Below are 18666 nucleotides of genomic sequence, written 5' to 3'. Positions count from 1 at the left end.
GGGTTAAACAAAAAAAAAAGTTACATTGTGTAGATAGATATGCGGTAGTCAGGGGCGAGATTAAAGAAGCTCAGAAAAATTGTGAAAATAGCAGATCTTGCAAGCTTACGACACATCGCATTGTGATGAGTTGTGAGCTTGTAGATCTGTCATTTTCAAAATGTTTGGACAACTGGGTTTAACACCGGCACAGCTAAGAATACAGAAGGAAAAAGATTTCATATCCACCCAACATATTACGCTCATGTATGAAATATTGATAGATTTTTCCAATTCTATTTTTCGTTATTAGTTTCCGTTAAAGCGGCACTATGTCACTTGTTTTTCATGAATAAAATGTAATTTTGACCAATCTGTATGGTAGAGTGTGTTAATACAATATAACTTAAACAATCTGTATGGTAGAGTATGTTAAAGGACGACTTCATCAATTTTCAACCTATCTTCATATAATTGGTCCTCACTAATACTCATGATAAAATGGTACCATTATTCTCTACGCGGTCTGTGTCTCATAAGGATAATTCCTTTTAACAGGTCGTTCATGAAAGTCCTTGCGGTCTTGTTTCCAATGAGAACCTGTGAGCAATTAGGGGTTAAGAGTCTTGCTCAGGGACAAATTTAATTTCATCGACACATATGCTGACCTGGCCTGGAATCGAACCTGGGGCAACCAGGGCCTCTGGCTCCCTAGGCGGGCTCACTAACCATTCAGCTATGGCCGCCCCACAGTCCTCATAGGAGGACTGTGGACAGTCCAGAAACCTGTCTACCATCATTCAAACAAGATTTCACATTTTTTACTTAGATTTTTATTAACGTGAGAACAATGGCTTCTATTTTTGCATTGCAACTTTCCAGGAATACAAAGCCTGCAGTTTCTCTTAGCTTGGATGTCACTGGTAGACGGGATTCGGAAGTGTCCACAGCCATCTTATGAGACACGGACTGAGTAGAAAAAAAACGTACAGTTTTATCATGAGCATTAGTGAGGACCAATTATATGAAGACAGGTTGAAAATGGGTGAAGTCGTCCTTTAATACTAATGGGGTGGTTGCATTTTGTCTCCCTGCTCTTCTATTGAGACATTTAGACCGTGCCAAAGGTGCTCTCCTGAGCAAGCAGGCAGGCTCTATTAGCTCAGTGGTAAACGTTTCAGCACTTGCGCAGGAAACCGCGTTCAAATCTGGGATAGAAGAGGGAAGTTACATAGTGCGGCTTTAGCTATAATAACGCTGATCGTCTAAATTCATGAATTTAACCAGTATATTTTGATTTTCTCTATAAGTGTAGTTATTTTGTCCAATTGTTTGAGCGTTGCATGTTTAATGGATCACAATGGATTTTGTGTCATTCATTTGCTGTGTTTTCTTTACTGGTTACACTACCTGCACCTTTAAAAAAACATAGATACAGTATTCAATCAATCAATCAATCAATCAATCAATCAATCAATCAATCAATCATTACTCCGACTCTCCAGTGGTGTAAAGTAACTAAGTACATTTACTCAAGTACAATTTTGAGGTACTTTTACTTTACTGGAGTCTTTCCAATTGTCTATACTTTTACTTCTACTCCACCACATCTCAGAGGCAAATATTGTACTTTTACTCAACGCGTCGCATCGCGGCGCGTTGTGATCTTGTAGATCTGCTATTTTCAAACATTTTAGTACTTTTAGTTTTGTTACTATAAGTACATTTTGATACCAATACTTTTGTACTTTTACTCAAGTCAATTTAGAATTCCGGACTTTCACTTGTAACGGAGTACTTCTACATTGCAGTATTGATACTTTTACTTAAGTAAAAACATTTGAGTACCTTTTCCACCACTGCTCCTCTCCAGCTGATAGTTCTTGAGTCCGTGCACCTCCACCTCCAGCACCCATGGGTGACATGCTGATGGCCGAGTTCGGCAAGGCGGCTCCCTTCCTGAGGAAGTCGGACAAGGAGCGCCTGGAGGCCCAGACCAGGGCCTTCGACATCAAGGTGGAATGCTTCGTCGTCGACGCCACCGTCGAATACAGGAAGGGGAAAGTCGTGAGCAAAGAAGGCGGCAAGGCGACGGTGGACAAGGACGACGGCACGACGGTGACCGTCAAAGACACCGACGTCCACCCCCAGAACCCGCCAAAGTACGACAAGATCGAGGACATGGCGATGTTCACGTTCCTCCACGAGCCGGCCGTGCTGTTCAACCTCAAAGAGCGCTACGCGGCGTGGATGATCTACACCTACTCGGGTCTGTTCTGCGTGACGGTCAACCCCTACAAGTGGCTGCCCGTCTACGATTCTGAGGTATTGTGTTTGTGTTGTATTCTATCGTATTATGTCGTTGTTGTCGGGCAGAGGCCTCTTAGTGTTTTTTCCCCCCGTAAATTAACCCATTATTAAGACCGGACATAGAGAAAGCATCTGTGTGTAATTTTTAGGTTTCTTTGGCTATTCAAAAATAGCAGATCTACAAGCTCATGTGTGAGCTTGTAGATCTGCTATTTTTGAAAAAACATGAAAATGTGTGCAAATCTTTGAATATATATATATTTTTTAAAGCGAACATTAACTCAAATCTTTGCTTCTGGGGATTCTACAAGTCTTCTAAATCCTAACAGATTTTTTTTTAAAACGTATGTTGCTATAACAGTGGTTCTCAAACGTTTTCATATCAAGGACCCACATTAGACATGTACATGTACATGTCTAATCGTATTGAATCCTAAATGTATCTTCATGATATGAAGATACCGTAGATTTTTGCCTATCCCTGACATATTTGTCTTTCAAGGTCAAGTTTACTTTGTCCCAAACTGGGCAATTTGTCTAACAGCAGATTAAGAAAAAAGAAAAAAAAAAGACGCATTAAACATAGTACATCAAACCAAAACCAAAATATAGACATAGATCCAGATCACCAGTGTCCACGGCAGCAAGGCAACAACCTTCTCTTTACCGTTTGGTCTCCCTTGATTATTATTACAAAACATACATTAACCACTTCAGCCCTATACATTTCGGCCATTTGAAAATAGCCGATCTACAAGCTCACAATGCGTCGCGATGCGACGCATTGTGAGCTTGTAGATCTGCTATTTTCAAAATATTTGTATACATTTGAAAACTTGTGATTTCTGACTTTTACTTGTAACGGAGTATTTTTACATGGCAGTGTTGATACTTTTACTTAAGTAAAAGATGTGTGTAGGCTACTTTTTCCACCCACTGTGTTACACCTGTAAACCTGTGATGTGACCATCCTGTACATTTCATTCTGATTCTGAGGTGGTGAATGCGTACCGGGGGAAGAAGAGGACCGAGGCTCCCCCTCATATCTTCTCCATCTCCGATAACGCCTACCAGTACATGCTGACCGACAGGTGGGCCTGTCACAATTACTACTTTAATCGCCTAAGTATTTGAGATAATCGCAATTATTTGAGATAATCGCAATTATTTGAGATAATCGCAATTATTTGAGATAGTCATCAGAATTGTATCCGTGTTTATTTGTTTTTTAATCGTTTCAAACAATAGCTTGTATAGCTGCTATGATCACTATTTTTAAACACATTTTGAGTATAACATCATTAATATGGTCTATTTTGGTCATAGTACTTTATTTATATTTATTTGGACTATTGGTACCAGTCGGACATTTTCATCTTTGCATGTTAAGTAATAAGTTATTTGTCATACCTGCCCCGTGCAATTTTTGTTTACAAAGCCTAAAACCCCAAAAGAAATGTCATTATTTTTTAAAGTTCCAATGTTCAATGGAAAAACACAGTTAAAGGAGGAGTTCACCCAAAAAATTACTTATTTTCTATCAATTACACACCCCATGGAGCCTTGATTTCATGTTTGTTTTTTGTGGCATTCCTAAGACAATAATTTGATGACCGTGTGTATTTCCGGTAGGAGACACAATAATCTACTTTGTGTCTCCTCTCAGGGCAAATATTGTACTTTTTACTCCACTGCAATAATTTGACAGCTACAGTTAATTTGCGGATTTATAAAACATACAAGTATGTCCTATTTTATACGAAAATAACAGATCACAGAACAGTTCACAACACGCCTGTTATTTTCGAAAAAGTTTGACACATTTTGAAACATTTTGGGTTGTACTTAAAGTATGTACTTTTAGTCAAGTAACATTTTCAATACAGGCCTTTTTGTGGTATTGCTACTTTTACTTAAGTAAAACAAAGAATCTGATTCATTCTTCCACCACTGCCGACAGGGAGTGCCAGTCTGTTCTCATCACCGGAGAATCCGGCGCTGGGAAGACAGTCAACACCAAGCGAGTCATCCAGTATTTGGCCTCCATCGCCCAAGGAGGACCCAAGAAGGACGCCAGTAAGGGAACCCTGGAGGATCAAATCATCCAGGCCAACCCCGCGCTGGAGGCTTTCGGGAACGCCAAGACCATCAGGAACGACAACTCGTCCCGCTTTGGAAAGTTCATCCGGATCCACTTCGGGACGAGCGGCAAGCTGGCGTCCGCCGACATCGAGACCTACCTGCTGGAGAAGTCGCGCATCACCTTCCAGCTCAAGGCAGAGAGGAACTACCACATCTTCTTCCAGATCTTGTCCAATCAGAAGCCGGAGCTGCTGGACCTGCTACTGATCACCAACAACCCGTACGACTACAGCTACATCTCCCAGGGAGAGGTGACGGTGGCGTCCATCAACGACTCCGAGGAGCTGATGGCCACAGACAGCGCCTTCGACGTGCTCGGCTTCACTCCGGAGGAGAAGATGTCCATTTATAAGCTGACCGGCGCCATCATGCACTACGGCAACATGAAGTTTAAGCAGAAGCAACGCGAGGAGCAGGCCGAGCCTGATGGCACCGAGGCCGCCGATAAGTCAGCTTACCTAATGGGGCTGAACTCTGCTGACCTCATCAAAGGACTCTGCCATCCCCGGGTCAAGGTAGGAAATGAATATGTCACCAAAGGCCAGGGTGTAGATCAAGTCTACTACTCCCTTGGAGCTCTGGCTAAGTCCGTGTACGAGAAGATGTTCAACTGGATGGTGGTTAGAATCAACCAGTCCCTGGACACCAAACAGCACCGTCAGTACTTCATAGGAGTGCTGGACATCGCCGGTTTTGAGATCTTTGACTACAATACCTTTGAGCAGCTCTGCATCAACTTCACCAACGAGAAACTGCAACAGTTCTTCAACCACCACATGTTTGTCCTTGAGCAAGAGGAGTACAAGAAAGAAGGAATTGACTGGGAGTTCATCGACTTCGGCATGGACCTGCAGGCTTGCATCGAACTCATAGAGAAGCCGATGGGGATCATGTCTATCCTGGAGGAGGAGTGCATGTTCCCCAAAGCCAGCGACCAGACCTTCAAAGCCAAGCTGTACGATAATCATTTGGGCAAGAATAAAATGTTTCAGAAGCCTCCGCCAAAATCGGAGGGTCATTTTGCCCTGGTCCACTATGCTGGCACGGTTGACTACAACATCACTAACTGGCTAGTGAAAAACAAAGACCCACTGAACGAAACGGTCGTCGGCCTTTATCAGAAATCCTCCATGAAGATGCTCAGCAATCTCTTCTCATCCTTCGCGGGGAGCGAGGGCTCAGAAAAAGGCGGAAAAGCAGCCAAGAAGAAAGGATCCTCCTTCCAGACGGTGTCCGCTCTTCACAGGGAGAACCTGAACAAGCTGATGACCAACCTGAAGACCACGCACCCCCACTTTGTCCGCTGTCTCATCCCGAACGAGACCAAGACTCCGGGGATTATGGACAACTGTCTGGTCATGCACCAGCTGCGCTGCAACGGCGTGCTGGAGGGCATTAGAATCTGCAGGAAGGGATTCCCCAACAGGGTCATCTATGGCGACTTCAAACAGAGATACAGGATCCTCAATGCCTCTGCAGTTCCCGAGGGTCAGTTCATGGACTGCAAGAAGGCTTCTGAGAAGCTGCTTGGGTCCCTAGACATTGATCACACACAGTACAGGTTTGGCAACACCAAGGTCTTCTTCAAAGCAGGCCTGCTGGGTACGCTGGAGGAGATGCGAGATGAGCAACTCTCTCGCATAATCACCAGGATTCAAGCCAATGCCAGGGCTATCCTAATGAGGGCAGTGTTTATAAAGATGGCGGAGCGCAGAGATGCCCTAATGGTTATCCAGTGGAACCTTCGCTCCTTCCTGGGTGTGAAGAACTGGCCCTGGATGATGTTGTTCTTCAAGATCAAACCCCTTTTGAAGAGCGCAGAGTCAGAGAAAGAAATGGCTAACATGAAGGATGAGTACGTCAAGCTGAAAGAAGCCCTGGAGAAATCAGAAGCCAGACGGAAGGAGCTTGAAGAGAAAATGGTGACCATTCTCCAAGAGAAGAATGACCTGGCTCTCCAAATTCAGTCTGAGCAGGACACGCTTACAGATGCAGAGGAGCGCTGCGAGCATCTCATAAAGAGCAAGATACAACAGGAAGCCAAGTTGAAGGAGTTGACAGAAAGAGTGGAGGATGAGGAGGAGATGACTGCAGACCTCACAGCAAAGAAACGAAAGCTGGAAGACGAGTGCTCAGAGCTGAAGAAAGACATAGATGACCTTGAGTTGACACTGGCCAAGGTCGAAAAAGAGAAACACGCCACAGAGAACAAGGTGAAGAATCTGACGGAGGAGATGGCCTCGCAGGATGAGAACATAATGAAGCTCACCAAGGAGAAGAAAGCTCTGCAGGAGGCTCATCAGCAGACACTTGATGACCTTCAGAGCGAGGAAGACAAAGCCAACACATTGACCAAAGCTAAAGCCAAGCTGGAGCAACAGGTGGATGATCTGGAAGGCTCTCTGGAACAGGAGAAGAAAGTCAGGATGGAGCTGGAGCGCTCAAAGCGCAAGCTTGAGGGAGACCTGAAACTTAACCAGGAGAGTCTAGTGGACCTGGAGAACGACAAACAGCAACTGGAGGAAAAGCTTAAGAAGAAAGAATTTGAGGGCTCCCACATGAACGGAAGGCTCGAAGATGAGCAGCTGGTTGGAGTTCAGCTTCAGAAGAAGCTGAAAGAAAACCAGGCAAGAATAGAGGAACTGGAAGAGGAGTTGGAAGCCGAGAGGGCTGCCCGGGCAAAAGTGGAGAAGCAGCGATCTGACATCTCCCGAGAGTTGGAGGACATTAGCGAGCGTCTGGAGGAAGCGGGTGGAGCCACGTCAACCCAGGTGGAGCTCAACAAGAAGAGAGACTCCGAGTTCCATAAACTGCGCAGGGAACTGGAAGAATCCACGCTGCAGCATGAATCCATCACTGCCTCGCTGAGGAAGAAACATGCAGACAGTGTGGCCGAGCTGGGAGAGCAGATCGACAACCTCCAGCGCGTCAAGCAAAAACTGGAGAAAGAGAAGAGCGAACTGAAGCTGGAGTTGGATGACCTGTGTTCAAACATGGAAAGCGTGGTGAAGGCCAAGTCCAACCTGGAGAAGATATGTCGTACAATGGAGGACAACATGAACGAGTACAAGACCAAATACGAGGAAGCACAGCGGAGCATCCATGACTTCACTACCCAGAGGGCCAAGCTCCTCACTGAGAACGGGGAGCTAGGGCGCCAGCTGGAGGAGAAGGAGTGCCTGGTGTCACAGCTCACTAGGGGGAAGATGTCCTACACTCAACAGCTGGAGGATCTACGCAGGCAGCTGGAGGAAGAGGTGAAGGCCAAGAATGCACTGGCTCATGCTGTGCAGTCTGCCCGCCATGACTGTGATCTCCTCAGAGAGCAGTTTGAAGAGGAGCAAGAAGCCAAAGCTGAGCTCCAGAGGGCGCTGTCCAAGGCTAACACTGACGTGTCAACATGGAGGACCAAATATGAAACCGATGGAATCCAGAGGAATGAGGAGCTTGAAGAGGCAAAGAAGAAGCTGGTGCAGAGGCTGCAGGAGGCCGAGGAGGCTGTTGAGGCCGTGAACGCAAAGTGTTCATCCATGGAGAAGACCAAACATCGCCTCCAGAGCGAGATCGAGGACCTGATGCTGGACCTGGAAAGATCTAATGCGGCATCCGCGGCGCTGGACAAGAAGCAGCGAGCGTTTGACAAGGTCATGGCGGAGTGGAAACAGAAGTTCGAAGAGTCCCAGTGTGAACTGGAAGCCTCGCAGAAAGAGGCGCGCTCTCTGAGCACTGAGCTCTTCAAACTGAAGAACGCCTACGAGGAGTCCCTCGACCAACTGGAGACCATCAAGAGGGAGAACAAGAACCTCCAAGAGGAGATCTCTGACCTCACAGACCAACTGGGGGAGGGCGGAAAGAGCACGCACGAACTGGAAAAGCTCCGGAAACAGCTGGAGCAAGAGAAAGCTGAACTCCAGTCGGCCCTGGAGGAGGCAGAGGGCTCCCTGGAGCACGAGGAGAGCAAGATCCTTCGAGCCCAGCTGGAGTTCAACCAGGTGAAAGCCGACATGGAGAGAAAGCTGTCCGAGAGAGACGAGGAGATGGATCAGGCCAAGAGGAACTACCAGAGGATGGTGGATTCCCTGCAGTCCTCTCTGGAGGCGGAGACCAGGAGCCGCAACGAGGCCCTGAGGGTTAAGAAGAAGATGGAGGGCGACCTCAACGAGATGGAGATCCAGCTGAGCCAAGCCAACCGCCAGGCAGCCGACGCCCAGAAGCAGCTGAAGAGCCTCCAGGTAGGGATGCATGATATCGAAAGTTTGGCCAATATCTGATTACTGATTCAATACATGGACAAATCCATGGATACCGGTATTGCAATACAAGTCTCCAGTAGGGTTTACCTTACACCTGTTATAGAGTAACTGCGATTCTAGGTGCAGATGCAGACTTTACAAAAAAAATATCTTAAATGTAGTATTTTTACTTCACATTTTTCCAGCTTGTTGACCCCTTTGAAAGCTTCCCCAGAGAACATTGATTATATCTGCTGCCTTCATCATCACAAAAGCCTTTTTTTTTGCTTCACATAGCTAAAACATATATTATTTTGATATCGATGTGATATCTATATTGCATTTTTGAGGCAGATATTGCAGATATCTGCCAAATAAACTCAATACCGATACGGTGGCCGATGAATTGTGCATCTCTGCCTCAAGGCCTTCCTGAAAGACACCCAGCTACAGTTGGACGACACCTCGCACGGCAATGAGGACCTGAGGGAGAACATCGCTCTGCTGGAACGCCGCAACAACTTGATTCAGGTAAGGGTTATCGTTAACTAAAACTAACAAAATAACCAAAACCAGAATAGAAAAAAATAAAAAAAAAGAAGATAAAAAAATAAAATAAAAATGCTAAAATGAAAACAATAACTAACTGAAACTGTATTGTGTGTTTACAAAACCAATTAAAACAAACTAAAATCATTAAAAATGTCCTTAGTTTTAGTCTTTGTCAGTATTCTTTTTTCGTAGAAAATAGCTTAAAATACCCTACATTACAATATAAAAACAAAAACTAATCAAAAAATAAACTAAAACTAGCCTAGACCTTTTCCACAAAATAATAACCAAACTGAATTTTGTTACTTCTACTCCACTACATCTCGGATCCAAATATTGTACTTTTACTCCACTACATTTATTTGAAAACTTCAGTTACTACTTACTTTGTAGATTTGAATTATTATCAAACAACATATTATCCACTTCAGCCCTACAGGTATACATTTCGTTGTATACCTGAACCTTAACTTGTAACAGAGTATTTTCTATATTGCAGTATATTATATGCTTTTACTTAAGTAAAACATTTTAGCACTTTTCCACCACTGAATGAAAGCGAACGGAAAACTCCTAACCATAAGAACCTTGGCTCGGTCCAGGCGGAGCTGGAAGAGCTGAGGGCGGTGCTGGAGCAGACGGAGCGTGGCAGGAAGCTGGCGGAGCAGGAGCTGACCGACGCCACCGAGCGCATGCAGCTGCTGCACTCCCAGAACACCAGCCTCATCAACCAGAAGAAGAAGCACGAGGCTGACCTCATGCACCTGCAGGCCGAGGTGGAGGAGTCCATACAGGTATTAGTACTGGAAATGTCCATTATTTTATACCCGGGATGATTCTATTGATTCAGAGCCATTTTTGATTTTTAGCTGTAACCATTACTTCATTCTTCAAAACATATCCATGAATTCAAGTCTCCATGGGGTGACTAATCGATAGAATCACAATAAGTCTAACCACTTGATCCATATTTTACACTTTGACTATTTTTTTAAACAAATATTCTCTTCTGGGGATCCCGGGCACGAAACATTTTCAGATGGAGGGTCGGCGGCGAAATACATTTTACAATTTGGGGGTGACCTTGACCTTAGTTATATAGTTGAGAACCACTGGCCTACTGTACATTACAGGAAAACCGCAACGCCGAGGAGAAGGCCAAGAAGGCCATCACGGACGCCGCCATGATGGCGGAGGAGCTGAAGAAAGAGCAGGACACCAGCGCTCACCTGGAGCGCATGAAGAAGAACATGGAGCAGACCATCAAAGGTACGTTTGGCCTAATTTAAAAACATACTGTGTAACTTTGCCCTGTGTTTGCATGACGCAACAATATATCATTTTTGTCTCCGCCAGGCCGAAAGGCCGGGTTTTGCACCTTGTCCGTGTGTCCGTATGTCTGCGAGCAGCTAATCTCCGGCACTGTTGGCCCGGTCACTGCGAAACTGTGCATACACATTCCCTGGATGCCAAAGCTAAACCTCTGCCTCCAACTTTTCAGATTGGCCTGTTATAGCGCCACCAGGAGGCCAATTTTTGCAACAATTTTTTTTTTATCTTACTCATACAGATTTTGTCCAAACATCACGCAAATCGGTACACAGTACCTCTATAATCATGTGATCAAGACAAAAAAAGAAATCTCCATGAATGCAAGGCCTCATGGGGTTTGTAATTGATAGAAAAAGAAACAAAAAACAAGGTCTGAGGAAGAGCTTCCCGGCTCGAAACGTTACCAATAAAAATACCCACGAGGGGAGCAGCATTCTGGTGTGTGGATTTTATTGTTTCATGTAAAACAAAACATCCAGCACCCAGCCTAGCAGGACAGCATGTGCGTGCCTCTTTGTCACTTTGTGACACCTTTTTCATTGATAAAAAATAAGTAATTATTTGGTGAACTATACTCCTTTAAAGGTTCTATGACATTCATTTTCACTTTTTTAATGTTTTTTTGGGGGTTTTATGACCTCAATTACACCCAAAAAATCTGAACTTTGAACATTCAGTGGATTTTCTATGGTCTGGGGTTTTCTGAATAATTAGGCTGAAAAGTAATCTGAGCTTGGCCCTTCGGCAGTGAGGTCACAGCCGATTAATCCCGCCCATTCTCCTCCTCGTCCCTCCCCTCCCCTATCCTTTCCTTTGAGGGAGGCGGAGCAGAGGCGATGATTGACAGGCAAAATCCCTCACCAGCGACACCCACAGGCAAAGATATTTTTTTCATTACAGTTGAAAAGGCTTTAGAAATGTGAGAGAAAAATACCTGCCATGGATCAATGGAGTGGATTTTTTTGTTAAAACTTTCTATACACGTTTGAAGGACCATGACAAAGACTTTTAATGTGTGGTAAAACTGAACGTCATGAAACCTTTAACATGCATTTTAACAAAACGCATACCTCACTCAGACCTGCAGCACCGGCTGGACGAGGCCGAGCAGATCGCCATGAAGGGCGGCAAGAAGCAGCTGCAGAAGCTGGAGGCGCGCATCAAGGAGCTGGAGGGCGAGATGGAGGCGGAGCAGCGCCGCGGCGGCGAGTCGGTCAAGGGCGTCCGCAAGTACGAGCGCCGCATCAAGGAGCTCACCTTCCAGACGGAGGAGGACCGCAAGAACATGTCCCGTCTGCAGGACCTGGTGGACAAGCTGCAACTCAAGGTCCGTATAAAGAGCAAGGGGTTCCCAAACTTTTCAGTGAGAAAGTAATAATAATCTCCTCTGCGTCATCAGTGCCCATACCCTAGGTGGGGTTGGCGAAAGGAGTGCGTGGAGTTTGCATGTTCTCCCTGTGTCCCCTAGGGTATAGGTACCCTCACCAAAAAGACATGCAGTAATCCTGGTCTCTATACTGCCTCCCCCTGGTCAGCCAGGGTGCCTGGTGGAGGGGAAAGGAACTGTTTTGAATAACGTGTTCCTTCCATGTGCTACGTCCCCCCTGTCAGATGATAAGAAGCTGCTTGCTAGCTCCTCATGCATTGAATGGCATGAGCTCAGTTCTGGGCTCTCCCCAGGCTGGCGGAGGGAGAGTAGCGCCCATAATTACATAGGCAATTGGCAGTGGGTGACAAAAATGGGTTACAAAGTCGTGGGATGAAAATTTTGGGACAAAAATAAAATAAAAAAGAAGTAATAGCCAGCACTCCGAAGTCCTTCTGGTGCTTTTAATTCATATGCGCACAGACAGTCTCACAGCATACACAGTTGCGTTTCGGCGGCAAGCCTTCCTTAGCGTGTATGGCAATGTAAACATGCTCCTTGTCTATCAGACCGGAAAGGCATCTGTGTAACCACTTTAACTATTATTCTATGGCTATTAAAAAATAGCAGATCTACAAGCTCATAGCGTGGCACTGAGTGCCGAGCTATGAGCTTGTAGATCTGCTATTTTTGAAAAATCTTGAAAATGTGTGCAAATCTTTGAATATATATATTTTTTTAAAGAGATTTTTTCTTACTCAAATCTTTGCTTCTGGGTGCGTCCCCTGGAACAACATTTTGAGATGGGGGTCTGCGGCCAAATACATATCATTTTGGGGGCCCTTGACATGAAAAAGTTTGAGAACCACTGATTATAGTAACATAGGTTTTTTCAAAAAGCTGTTAGGATTTAGATTTGTAGAATCCCCAGAAGCAAAGATTTGAATTACAAATGTTCGCTTTAAAATATATATATCCAAAGATTTGCACAGATTTTCAAGATTTTTCAAAAATAGCAGATCTACAAGCTCATAGCGCGGCACTCGGTGCCACGCTATGAGCTTGTATATCTGCTATTTTTGAATAGCCAAAGTATAAGATGATGGTTAAAGTGGTTAAATGAACAGATACAGTACAGTACTTTGAGTGAATGTACTTAAGTTACTTTTCCTCCACCGCCCCGCAGGTCAAGTCATACAAGCGTGCGGCAGAAGAGGCGGAGGAGGCCGCCAACACCAACATGGCCAAGTTCCGCAAGCTGCAGCACGAGTTTGAGGAGGCCGAGGAGCGAGCCGACATCGCCGAGTCCCAGGTCAACAAACTCCGAGCCAAGACCCGGGACGGAGTTCCCACCAAGAAGGGACTGGATGAGTGAGGACCGGGCCGACTCACATGTGAGTTCACTAAACCTTTACATTACAATGCCATTCATTTCGCATTAACCCTTTAAGGTCTGTGTCATTTTAGATTTATTTGGCTATTAAAAAATAGCAGATATACAAGCTCATAACCACGCTATGAGCTCGTAGATCTGCTATTTTTGAAAAATCTTGATTTTTTTTGGCAAATCTTTGAATATATATATATATATATATATATATATGTTTTAAAATGGACATTTTTAACTCTGATCTGTGCATCTGGGGGTCCCTGGAACAACATATTTCGAGATGGGGTTCCGCGGCTAAATACATATCATTTTGGGAGTCCTTGACATATAGCAACATAAGTTTTCTTTTTAAACTGGTAAGATTTAGAAGACATTTGTAGAATATATGTATTCAAAGAGTTGGACAGTTTTTCACGATTTTTCAAAAATAGCAGATCTACAAGCTCATAGCACGGCACCAAGTGCCGCGCTATGAGCTTGTAGATCTGCTGTTTTTGTAGCCAAATAAATCTAAAGTGACACAGATGTGCTCCCGTACTGAATGGGTTAAAAGCACAATGACATTTTGGTAGAGGTTTGGGTTGCGTAGTTACCCACAACACACTCACAGGTGTTACCAATGATACTAATGAAGGCTCTGTTCCATTCTGGTCAAACAGAGTCAGTGTGCTGATATTGTGCATATCTACAGTTGGGGTCCAGGTAACTCTGAGAGTGTACAAATGGTTCCATTTGTACACTCTCACAGTTATGGGGGTCGTGGAAACCACTGTGCTACACTAAATGGAACAGAGCCTTCATTAGTATCATTGGTAACACCTGTGAAGGAAGTGATAATATGGCTGCTGTGCATAGAGCCTATTTAGGCATTTAGCAGACGCTCTTATCCAGTGCGACTTACAGTAAGCAAGGTAAACACATACATCAAATGCAGATAGACAGTGTAGTGCCTCAGGAAAGGATCCCAGGTAAAAGTGAAAATTGCCAATATATCATACAAATACATATTTTTTTAACCCATTCAGACTTGAAGCCGATTCTACATGTCTCCTAAATCTCAACAGTATTCTGAAAAACGTATGTTTCTATATGAGTGGTGCTCAATTTATTTTCACGTCAAGGACCCCCAAAACTATATGCATTTGGCCGCGGACCCCCATCAAAATATTATCTTCCAGGGACCCCCAGAAGCAACGATTTGAGTTAAAAATGTTTGCTTTAAAAATATATATATTCAGAAGATTTGCACACATTTTCACGATTAAAAAAAAATAGCAGATCTACAAGCTCGTAGCACGGCACTCGGTGCCGCGCTATGAGCTTGTATATCTGCTATTTTTGAATAGCCCAAAGTGTAAAATAATGCTTTTTAGCTCAAATCTAAAAATGACACAGTTCCAGGTCTTAATGGGTTAAATATTCCTTTCCAGGTCCCCCATGTGGTCTGGGGGTTGGGGACCACCGTCTGAAGATGCTCCGTCAGCCAGATGTGAAGATGGAAGATCATTGGTCCCCAAATAAATGAATAAAACCCATATTGAAATAAATGAATAAATAACACAATGGAATAGTTAAATAGAATAATTTACTTTTAGAAAATGTAATTTTCCCTATCTACATATTTCAACTTTTTATGTTTTTTTTCTTATTAAAGCCCTACTTCATCAAAAGAACGTCACACAAAAGCATAAAAAAAAAAAATTGCTGATTCATTTGACACATTGTGACACGTGAGCTTTTTTGTGGGTTTCATGAATATTGAAAAGTATTGACGAGAGACTAAATAATAACTACATTGTATCCATTGGAACACAGGTTCTTGTTCTCCATTTCCTGAAACGTAACCGTTTTATACATACAGTACAATGTTTCCACCTGACGGTGACAACACATATAATATATATATTATATAGATATTATTATAGTAACATAATAATGTAACATTGTTATTGTATGAAATAAACTTCACTGACCACAGCTCTGTATGTCTTCGTTGTCTTGTTAAAGTATTTTTAATCTTTCACACGCAAACATAAACACTGGTTGACAAAGCACTCAGCAACTGTACTTGAGTCATAAGTACATAAATGAGATATGCCTGCATGGTCAAATACTGTATTACACCAGAGATCCATAATAAGCCCATGGCATGTCCTCAGACACACAAACCTGAATTTGATATATTTTGTATACATGGGAAACAGATTATCATTCAAGAATGTATTTTGTCAAAATGTGCAAAATAACATTTAACAATAACCTTGCAGTTTGTTCTTCAAATACTATTTCAAATACATCTAATTTAACAGACAAACAAACAATGAATTAATTAAACAAACAAACAAACAATAGAGGTGTCACAGGGCAGCCCGTGCCTTACACACACACACACACACACACACACACACACACACACACACACACACACACACACACACACACACACACACACACACACACACACAAAAAGAACGTCATTAGTAATATTAATGACAACTATATTATAGTTGTATTATCCGGTCATTCCACTTTCAAATTCCAAAATAGTCTAAATACTGTACATTGTAAATTGTTCCTCATGATCTGCTTAGAATATCATTTGTTGTCTTGTTTGCTCTGGAGTCACTATTGAAACGTGTTGCTAGAATAACGTACGGCAAATAAGAACCCCTTGTTGGGCAGTTCAAATGTATATTGGAATCAGCTGCACAGTTGTACTGTGCAGGACATGCTTGTTCAATCCTCCAGCTATGTGAAAAAAAAAAAAAAAAAAAACTTGATCACAAAAAATGAAATAAAATTATAATAATTATAATAGAGATACGTTTCAGATTGAGATGTGTTGTGAGCTTGTAGTTTGAGTTGAATAGGGCTTTGGTAAGTACAATTTAATGTTCTATTGATGTATTACGTAATTATTAACTTTATTTTGTTTTGTTCTAATTGTCTATTTTCGAAGTGAAATTGGAATTTACACAGCATTTTTATTTCTGCCAAAAATCTATCTTTCATATAATGTTGACTGGAACGGAAATCTCTACATACTGTAAATTAAGGTTGCGATAATGTCACATTAAGTTAGCCACCCTATATAGTTAGGTTTTTTGAAATGTTTAGTTTCTTTTTGCCAGACCCAGGGGGTCGGGCCTACATGAGGCTTTGTACCTGTTTTCTCCATACATGGGCATGCCCCCTTTGCCCTTAGGCCCCAGCCATAAAAGTCTGTCCCCCTTCCGTCCATACATGGGCATGTGTTGTACCTGTTTTCTCCATACATGGGCATGCCCCCTTTGCCCTTAGGCCCCAGCCATAAAAGTCTGTCCCCCTTTCGTCCATACATGGGCATACACAGGCTGACACGTCATGTGAAGTCCGGCTTTGCCGTGACGTAGTGCTCTGATCTTATAAAGTAAGATCAGAGCTAATAAGTACTTATTCTGGGTATGGCAGAACCAGGTCTCCTGGTCTTGTTTTTCTCCTCTCTTTTTTGTGTCTGTAAAGGCGCCAGGCAGACTTGAAAGGTGCGTTCAGTGGAATGCTTATCTCCGCCATGCCGGGTGGAACTCCATATTTGGGCAAGATCTATGTTAAATTGATCGTGTTAGTGTTGAAGACCATATTTAACGGTGGATCTGAGGTTATAAAGGATGTGGCTGTTGGTAGTCATGGCTGCCAGCTCCCACCTGATGTTGTGTGGGAGTCCAGACTGCTCCAGACCGAACTGAATAACTGCTAGCTTGCATAAAGTCTTCATACTGGGACTCAAGTCAAGGATATGCAGGTTGTATCCATTAAAGAGGATGATACAGTCTCCCACCATGCAAAAGCACCATTTATTCATTAGACTTATTCATTCATTCATTATTCATTAGGCCTTTCCCCTTGAGCTCAACCTTCTTCCAGGAGAAGGTCTCTGCATTGAGTTTCCACAGCTCATTGAATTCCTGGTTCCCGCTGTGGCCACCAACTATATACAGCTCTCCATATAGGTAAAGGCTGAATGACTTCTGCAAGGTTCTGGAAGAAGCTGTGCAGATGCCATGCTCAGCCAGAAGTTGGTTTCTGTGTCAAACACTCTGGTAGTGTTGTTGTAGTTCTGCTCGTCCCCTCCACCCCCAAATACAAACATCTTTGTCCCAATAATAGTGGCAGAGTGACCCATTGAAACAGGTGGAATAGCGCCCCTGGTCTTAATTAAAGACCAGACCATTGTTGTGGTGTCCAACTTGTAGGTGTCATTTTGGTGTCCAGTCAGCTTGTTCCATCCTCCATGTATAAACATGACCTTCCCCAAGACACAGGCTGAGTGGTCCTCCCTCCCCTCTGGAACAGTCCCAGAAATATTGGCCTTTAACCATCCATGGGTGTCGACATCAAATGCATAAAGCACGTTGCAGTTCCGGCCTTGAGCGTCAACCCAGTCGCCATCCTTCTTTATCTTAAAATCCACTGTTCCCCCCCAGATGTAGATGATATCTTCTATCAGCACAGCTGTGTGCCACAAACGGTTGGCGGGGACATAAAGGGTACGTCTTCGTTTCCCAGTTGTCACACGAGGCAACTTCATCCAGACCAGAGACACTGTGTTGAAGATATGCACATGAATCTGACCCTTGTCAATCATGTTAAAGTACCCTCCAAAGGAGTACAGCTTCTGCCCCACTGTCACAGCCTCGGAGAATATTCTCTTTGGTATTCCTTTAAGATTAAAGGTCCAACGCATCATTTCAGATAAAAGCTCCACAGTGTATGAATAGATTGCTGAAGTCTCACTCTGTCAAATAACATAATTCCACGGTCCGCGATACTATTTATATTGTACAGTGGAACAATCATCACACAATAACTCCATATTTGGGCAAGACTGCCATAGTTTGATAGGATCAGATGTACTCTCACATGATCCCATATATGTCACTTCATATTTTGGCAGCACTGGTGACATAATGATGATGTCAGTGTGGAACACCATATTTTGGCAATCATATGCTTAGGTGACTACCACTGGCGCCTGAGTTTGTATATGCGTACAGGAGCACAAAGAGAGACTCACGCAGGCGAGTCTTAAGTAAAGGTATCAATACTGCAAAGTAGAAATACTCCCTTACAAGTAAAAGTCCGGAATAAAACAAATATTTGAGTAAAAGTACAAAAGTATTGGTAGAAAAATTTACTTAAAGTACCAAAACTAAGTAAAACAAGGAAACCAGGAGATCTGGTTCTGCCAGACCCCTAGTGGTTGAAATCTGAATGGCCGGACTTCGCATGACCGGACTTCGCATGACGTGTGTGCAGAGGAAAAGAGGGACAGACCGAGGAAAAGAGTCCATATATGGACGAAAGAGGGACAAAAGATGGACAGA

The 18666-nt window shown here is 43.5% G+C and overlaps 2 protein-coding genes across 2 annotated transcripts in view; both read left to right on the top strand.

Moving 5' to 3' along the window:
* Positions 1-1771: 1771 nt before the first annotated feature.
* The window catches only part of LOC311063779 (deoxyribonuclease-1-like), a gene marked incomplete at its 3' end in the record, with an annotated part of 48491 nt that continues 31596 nt past the window's right edge, over positions 1772-18666 (top strand). The window contains exon 1 of the mRNA XM_084083380.1: positions 1772-1823. The remainder of the gene's footprint in view (positions 1824-18666) is intronic.
* Positions 1868-14941, top strand: LOC311062486 (myosin-6-like). Its single transcript, XM_084081542.1, has 9 exons — positions 1868-2304; positions 3286-3380; positions 4250-8663; positions 9090-9194; positions 9818-10009; positions 10349-10484; positions 11627-11874; positions 13100-13307; positions 14734-14941. The coding sequence occupies exons 1-8, from the start codon at positions 1894-1896 to the stop codon at positions 13286-13288; spliced, it is 5790 nt and encodes a 1929-aa protein (XP_083937668.1). The 5' UTR covers positions 1868-1893; the 3' UTR covers positions 13289-13307; positions 14734-14941.

Source organism: Gymnoscopelus microlampas (assembly GCF_963454915.1).
Source record: "Gymnoscopelus microlampas genome assembly, chromosome: 16".
Lineage (NCBI taxonomy): Eukaryota > Metazoa > Chordata > Actinopteri > Myctophiformes > Myctophidae > Gymnoscopelus > Gymnoscopelus microlampas.
This window is presented reverse-complemented; position numbering and strand designations above follow the sequence as displayed.

Coding starts and splice junctions, on each gene's coding strand:
- LOC311062486 (XM_084081542.1), top strand. CDS start 1,894: ATGGGTGACATGCTGATGGCCGAGTTCGGCAAGGCGGCTCCCTTCCTG. Junction 10,010..10,348: donor AGGTGGAGGAGTCCATACAG/GTATTAGTACTG, acceptor TGTACATTACAG/GAAAACCGCAACGCCGAGGA. Junction 11,875..13,099: donor TGGACAAGCTGCAACTCAAG/GTCCGTATAAAG, acceptor ACCGCCCCGCAG/GTCAAGTCATACAAGCGTGC.